Source organism: Danio rerio, chromosome 1, assembly GCF_049306965.1.
Source record: "Danio rerio strain Tuebingen ecotype United States chromosome 1, GRCz12tu, whole genome shotgun sequence".
Classification (NCBI taxonomy): domain Eukaryota; kingdom Metazoa; phylum Chordata; class Actinopteri; order Cypriniformes; family Danionidae; genus Danio; species Danio rerio.
Window position 1 is genome coordinate 28,832,501 of NC_133176.1, and position 7,500 is coordinate 28,840,000.

The 7,500-nt window shown below is 40.0% G+C and overlaps 1 protein-coding gene across 8 annotated transcripts in view; it reads left to right on the forward strand.

The window, feature by feature from the left end:
* The window catches only part of bnc2 (basonuclin zinc finger protein 2), a 191,238-nt gene that overhangs the window by 169,988 nt on the left and 13,750 nt on the right, over nucleotides 1–7,500 (forward strand). For all 8 annotated transcript variants that reach the window (XM_017354977.4, XM_068219665.2, XM_073945882.1 and 5 more), the window contains 1 exon segment: nucleotides 5,031–7,339. In XM_017354977.4, the coding sequence (XP_017210466.2) occupies nucleotides 5,031–7,339 (2,309 nt within the window).

Genomic DNA, 7,500 nt, shown 5'->3' on the forward strand with positions numbered 1-7,500 from the left:
CCAGGCACTGGGCTTTGACTGAGCCTTTTCCCCTTTTTTTGCCACTTCCCTGCTCAATTATTCATTGCTTAAAATAAAAAAGGTCAGAAAGTAGAATTCTGAGCAATTCATGGGTTCAAGACCTTCTAAGATCACAAGGAAACCTCTGCTTAACCTCTCTTGAAGTAGTGAACACAGGGGATGTTTTTTTTTTTTTTTTTCGTTCTGGGATATGATCGCTACCCCTGGATCAATAGTGAATTCCTGTTGTGTCCACTGGGAGTCACTAGATCAATGTGGTTCCCAGACCAATTGTCTATGTTGAATTAGATGTTTTAGAAATGTCATTTCTTTATTAGGAAGTCATACTAGACATCTTATATTGAAAAATAATCAAATGATAAAAAAAACGTTGGTGCAATATAAGTTTTGTACTTGTTTTAAAGCAAGTGTATAATGCTACACATGGGCACAATCTTCACCACCCATTTTTTTTCAGTGTACACTCTAGTATATGTCTTAAAGCTTAATAATCCCATGACAATGATTAGCGCTGATTACTAAAAAGACTGCATTCAGTAGCTTGATCTTCAGCCTTTAACACAAGACAAGGGAATGTTAATATTATAACCATATACGTTTTTTCTTTCAGTGTTGACAACATTGGCATGGTGAAAATTTGGCCATCGTTGCTTGTCTTCAGAGACAATTTACAAACCTCGAGCCTCCAGCATCATTATTGGGCTTCAGTAAATGACACCAGCAGCAGTGAGATAAATACAGCCATCACACCAGTTGACACATTTGCTGCATTTGCCTACTGCACCATGGATAGATGAGACCTGTGACTTAATGCTATAATTATTAACTAATTGTCTTTAACCTCACAAACAGTGTTCAGCCACATTATGTAAAGGAGTCAGGGATGTGTAATGACAGTGTAATCCATCACAGCGTTGGGGGGCGTGGGGGATGGTTCTAATGAGATTTCATTTGAGTATGGCAAATCTGCAGAATGCATAGATAGAAGCCACATTAAGCTAATTGGGAGATGAGTGCCTTGGTGTAAAAGTGCTACTAATGGCAGGTTTGTTGCCTGACTAATGCAGGGGAGTTGGCTAAGGACCTGAGGCTGATTTGTGGGCAGACGTAGTAATATTTTATTGTATCAGTCAATCTAAATGTAGCCTCCACTTCACCTCTTTTAGTTTGATCCAGGATAACATTGCTTGAACGAAGAAATTAATACTCAGAAAAATCTAAATATGGGAAAGAGCCATCAAAATAGTAAAATCATCCTAAATGTTACTGAAAGCTTTTGTCTCTGAAACGAACATTTTTACTGTTTATTATTATCACTTTCCATCAAACAATCATTATCACTTTTTTTATTTGAGTGTGGCCTTGGGTTTAACTGGCTTGGGTCCAGACGTTTTTGGAAATGTTGATGGGTGCGTTTGCATAGCCCCTCTTACACTGGCCCGCCAAAGAGTACAGCCTGTGACCTGTATCATGACAGCTAGCTGGCCTCAATGATTCCATCCAAGCACATTTGGTAAACATTGCAGTTCAGTGTCTTCTCTTGCTGTATGCTGTAATTGAATAATGACAAAAAATAAGATAAACTCATAAGTGAAACTTGGCCATGTCAGATTTGTTTGAAAAGCACAGGGTTGAATGGTGGCAGCAGTCCAAACAGCCAAAGGTCATTCTTGCTGAACTTGCAAATGTAAATGGCACTGCTTGGAATAAAAACTGTATTCTGGCTGCAGTTTGACTGCTCTGATCATTTATTGTGAGGTGTGCAGGTTAAGCATACTCATCACTGAAGGTTTGCACCTTAAAGCATAATAATTTAACAGAAATATGTTAAGTACTGGTGACGCGGTGGCGCAGTAGTAGTGCTGTCGCCTCACAGCAAGAAGGTCACTGGTTCGAGGGTTGGGTCAGGTAACCTTTCTGTGTGGAGTTTGCATGTTCTCCTCGCGTTTGCGTGGGTTTTCTCTGGGTGCTCCGGTTTCTCCCACAAGTCCAAAGACATGTGGTACAGGTGAAATGGGTAAGCTAAATTGTCCATAGTGTATGTGTGTGAATGAGTGCTAATGGATGTTTCCCAGTGATGGGTTGTGGCTGGAAGGGCATCCGCTGCGTAAAAAAAATGTGTTGGATAAGTTGGTGGTTTATTCCGTTGTGGCAACCCCAGATTAATACAGGGACTAAGCCGAAAAGAAAATGAATGAACGTAAACTACCACAGTGAGTAGCATGGTAAGGAGGTTGCTAATTCAAGTCCTGGCTGGAATAAGATGCATTTTAGTGTGGAGTTTATATGTTCTCCCCCTAAAAGCCCAGAAATAGGAGAAAATGAGCCAAAGAAAAGTGAGAGAGTGAGTGAGTATAATATAGGTATGAACTGGGAGAGTAATTAAAAGGAGTAACATGAAATTGTAGGGTAGTTAATCTCCCTTTACATGTCTAACAATGCTGCTCTAGAAATTGAGTCCCCATGTGCCTAGGCAGATCCACCATTGCAAACTAGTCCATAATCCGACTTTTTCAGCTACACTCAAGCAAACACGCCAGCCAGGGGAAAGGTACCTACAAAATTGCATTGTCTTCATTTTATACAGGCAAAGCAGTGTTGCCTCACAGCAAAAGGTCGCTGGTTTGAGCCTCGGCTGGGTCATTTGGCGTTTCTGTGTGGAGTTTGCATGTTCTCCCTGCATTCACGTGGGTTTCCTCCGGGTGCTCGGGTTTCCCCCACAGTTCAAAGACATGTGGTACAAAAGAATTCTGTAGGCTAAATTGTCCGTAGTGTATGAGTGTGAAGTAGTGTGTGTGGATGTTTCCCAGAGATGGGTTGCGGCTAGAAGGGCATGCGCTGCATGGAACATGTGCTGGATAAGTTGGCAATTCATTCCGCTGTGGCGACCCTGGATTAATAAAGGGACTAAGCCGAAAAGAAAATGAATTAATAAATTTTTATACAGTTTTACGTAGCACATTCTAATGTACAAAGCAAAGAAAAGAAACAAACAAATAAGTAAACAAATGCTCTTTTAAACACTTTCACAATTTAAATATGTAAAACTGAAAGAAGGGAATGTGTAGAAGAAGGAAAAAACTGAAAAAATGTAATGAAAGAATTGCTCAATCATGCCACAGTACTTTTATGGGATTTGATAGTGCCGTTAGTATCGTTAAAAAAATTCACTTTGTAATTTTTCCCTTCTTCTACATCAAATTGAAATACAGGAGTTCAAACCACTATGCCATAAAAAATAATATTGTTGAGGCTGAAATTTAAAGTCTTACCTCCAGGCTAAACTCACACTCAAACACGAAATGAAAGTATAAAATGTTTTTAATGTATATTTAACAACAAATACCCCAGTGACTATTGATGTGCTGTCTCTGAAGAATTTATCTTGCTTAAATTTCTGAGGCCATGCTGTTGTGAAACCCTTCTGTATTCCCACCTCTCGTTCTCTTTTACCATCTTCTCTTTTCTTCACTTTCTCTCATTCTCTAACTCTCCCACTCTCTTTAAACATTTATTCTCTGTCTGCGCCTTAAAGGCCCTTTGTGCTTTGTGCTGTTGATTTTTACCGCTCTTAAAATCCAGAGCAACCATTTATCATTCATAGAACCAAGCAGGCCAGGGCAGACAAAGCCTCGCCTTGTGTCATCTCTAATTGTGATCAGAACAACCATTGCACTCTTGATGTCACCTTGTTCTGTGTCAGAAAAAGGATTGTATATGAAAAGAACAAATAATCTTTTTCTCCTCTTAACTAGCAAATACCGTTCATTAAATTCACATAATCAATAAATACTAAATGTCATTGAACATATATAGAAAGCTTATGAATGTTATGAGGAGTTATGTCTATTACTCTCAAACCCAGATTAGTGACATGGAGAACCTATTCGAACAGGGTTTAGGAAGCAGAGTTATATACTATAGGAAGCATTCTTCAGAGTCAAATAATGCTGCTACCAGAGAAAGGGGACAGAACACTAGGTCACATATTTATGTATCAAAGTTACAAGCCTAACCACAATGCTAAAAGATACTGCCAAGACTCCATTCCCAGAATCTCTTGCCATGTCTCAGCGTCTGGCAGTGGGCAAGTGTGCAGAGTTTAAACTGTTTTATTTTTCAGTGGTTAATAATACCATTACTTACAATCCTGGCTGAGGAACAAGTTCTTTTGAAAGTTGGGCTTATTTCTCCTCCTGGAGCAATACCGCTTTATCATGGAAACTTTCCATATCCAGTGGTTCCAGCTCCTACACATACATACATATATACATTAATGTATGCATAGATGAAAAAACAATAAAATAAGCAAACAAATGAATCTAGATTAGGATATGTTGATATTTATTCTATTTCTTACTTGAATATCTGAGGACTAACAGTATATGAAAGTTACTAAACAGTTTTAGTTGACACCGTATACTTGATAAAGTATGCTTTCTTTAATATTTAAATAAAACCCCAATCTCCAATTAACATAAAGTTCAATTAATACTGATCTGAATCCTGCCTGATAAATATAATGCAAGATTGCTGTCACCTCCAAGGCTTCTTCAATAACATGGTAAAATAAACATTAGCTATTTTTTGTCCAAAATTGCATAACCAATATGAAAATAGTTTTAATTTGACTAGTTACTTATAAATTTGTGAACCTTCCTTTTGACATTTTAAAGCTGTATTTCACATAATATTGATACTAAATGATAACATTATTATACAAGTTATTATTGTTGTTGTTGTTGTTATGTAAACATTTAATTAATATTTACATGGCTTGTCAATGTGCAGGCATAAAGACTACACTTGTACAGTTCTTTGGAAAGAATTAGCAAAGCAGAGTGACAATTAAATACTTTTATTTTGTAACCATAATATCAATTGCTGTTTATGTGCACATTTTGATGATATATCCTTATCCGCCCATGATTTTTCACAAATTATATGCAGTAAAAAAGAAATAAGCATTTGTTGTTTTTTTTTCTTTTCTTTTTTTATATGGCCTCTAGGATGCTGCAGGCAAGGTTCTGGACAGATGGACTATAATGTCTCGGGAAGAGGAGATCATCACACTGCAACAGTTTCTGCGCTTTGGCGAAACAAAGTCTATTGTGGAATTGATGGCCATTCAGGAAAAAGAAGGTCAGGCAGTCACAGTGCCCTCATCAAAGACTGATTCTGGAATTAGAACTTTTATTGAAAGCAACAATCGCACACGTAGTCCTGGCCTTTTATCACACCTAGAAAACAACAGCCCTTCTAGCATTCACCATTTTGAGAACATCCCAAACAGTTTGGCTTTCTTGCTGCCCTTCCAGTACATCAACCCGATGTCAGCCCCTATGCTAGGGCTTCCACCAAATGGACTTAGTATTGAACAATCAGGTCTTAGAATGAGGGAGCCAAACCTGCCAAATCAGAGTGACCCAGTGGAGGCCAGTGAATCTGAAGTTTCACTCTCACCATTTCATAGTGGTCAAAGCCCCAGTCGAGGAGTAATGGGGACCTTACCCAATGCCATCGAACCTAAGACAGAACCCAACAGAGCTTCTCCTATCTCTCCAACACCATCTACACTGCAGTCCCAGCAACCACAGACACCAACACAACAGACACAGGGGCAACAACAGTCAAGTTCTCTGAACAATCACCAGATTCATCACCATTTTGAAAAAAATGAACAGTCAAAAACTATAACACACTCTTCTTTCTCCTCCAAAATGCATCGCATACGTCGCATGGGTGCGACATCACGTAAGGGTCGTGTCTGCTGCAACTCCTGTGGCAAGACTTTCTATGATAAGGGTACTTTAAAGATCCACTACAATGCTGTGCATCTGAAGATTAAGCATCGTTGTACTATTGAAGGCTGCAATATGGTCTTCAGCTCTCTGCGTAGTCGTAACCGACATAGTGCTAATCCCAATCCTCGCCTACACATGCCTATGCTGAGGAACAATCGGGACAAGGACCTTATTCGCTCCAGCTCTGGGACAGCCACTCCTGTCATATCAAGTACCAAAAGTGGCTTCAATCTAACTAGCCCAGGGCGGCCACCATTAAGTTTTGCCACCCCTCCTCTTGAGCCTATGATACAGTCACCTCTGCAGAGCCCACTTGTGTTCCCTTCTTTAAAGTCTGTGCAGCCAGTGCAACCTGTGCCACCCTTTTATCGCACACTACTTTCTCCTGCTGACCTAGTTAGCCCCCCAGTCTCTCTGCCTACCAGTCCAATTCTGCCTACAACAGCTAACAGCACATCTCTTACGGACCAGCAACAGATGTTAGCTGTTAGCTCCCTTAGCATGCATGTATCCGAAACATCACCATTTTCTCATCGCTTACCCACAAATCACAGTACCCAAGATTCCATTATTCTTGATCCTATGCCTAAAAAGAAGCCTCGCAAGTCTAGCATGCCAGTAAAAATAGAGAAAGAGGTGATAGATGTTGCAGATGACTATGATGACAAAGATGAGGATGATGATGATGGAGACAGTTGTCACCATCACCATCATCAACCATCCAGCATCCATAATGTTAATGGCAACTGCAACAACAACAATAATGGCAGTAGCAGCAGCAGTCATCATTGTGGTGGTAGTGGACATGAGTCTCCATCACACGATGAAATGAGTCCCAGTCAAGCACTTAGAGGCATGCTCCATCCTGAACAAGAAGAGTGCACTGGCAGTCATGGTGGTAGAGGCCATGGTGACCTACGCTGTATTGACAGCTTTACCTCTGAGGACCAAGATCATGAGCGTGACTTTGAAAATGAGTCTGAGACATCTGAATCCAAAATGCTGTACCGCGATGAGCTGATGGACACTGACATAAATCAGACTGCTCTGGGGAAAAATATGGATAAGGAACACCAGGGGACAGAAGATGACCAACATCTAAGAAAAGATTTGGATGAACACAGCCATTCCCCACCCTCCCAACACCAGCCTGTTATCAAAATCAAAGAAGAGATCAATGATCCTACTTATGACATGTTCTGCATGGGTCAATACAGCCTTTACAATGGAGGTATGGCAGCTGCCGCTGCAGCTGCTGCCAGCATGGCTGCCTTACATGAAAGTTTCATCTCCTCTATGAGCTATGGAACAAGTACACCAAAGTTCCCCTCCCAGTCACCTGAGGGTGATCTCTGCTCTAGTCCTGATCCCAAAATCTGCTATGTCTGCAAAAAGAGCTTTAAAAGTTCCTACAGTGTCAAACTGCATTACAAGAATGTTCACCTAAAAGAGATGCATGTGTGCACTGTCTCTGGATGCAATGCTGCTTTCCCCTCCAGGCGGAGCAGAGATAGGTGAGGCAAATCCCTTTTTATATTACAGATATATTTATAGACAATAAAAATGAATCTATTCTATACTATGCTACAATATACTACACTGTACTATACTGTTTTATGTATTTTTGTTTTAATTGTCTTTATTTAAGTGTTGCTTTAGCATAACATTTCTAAGT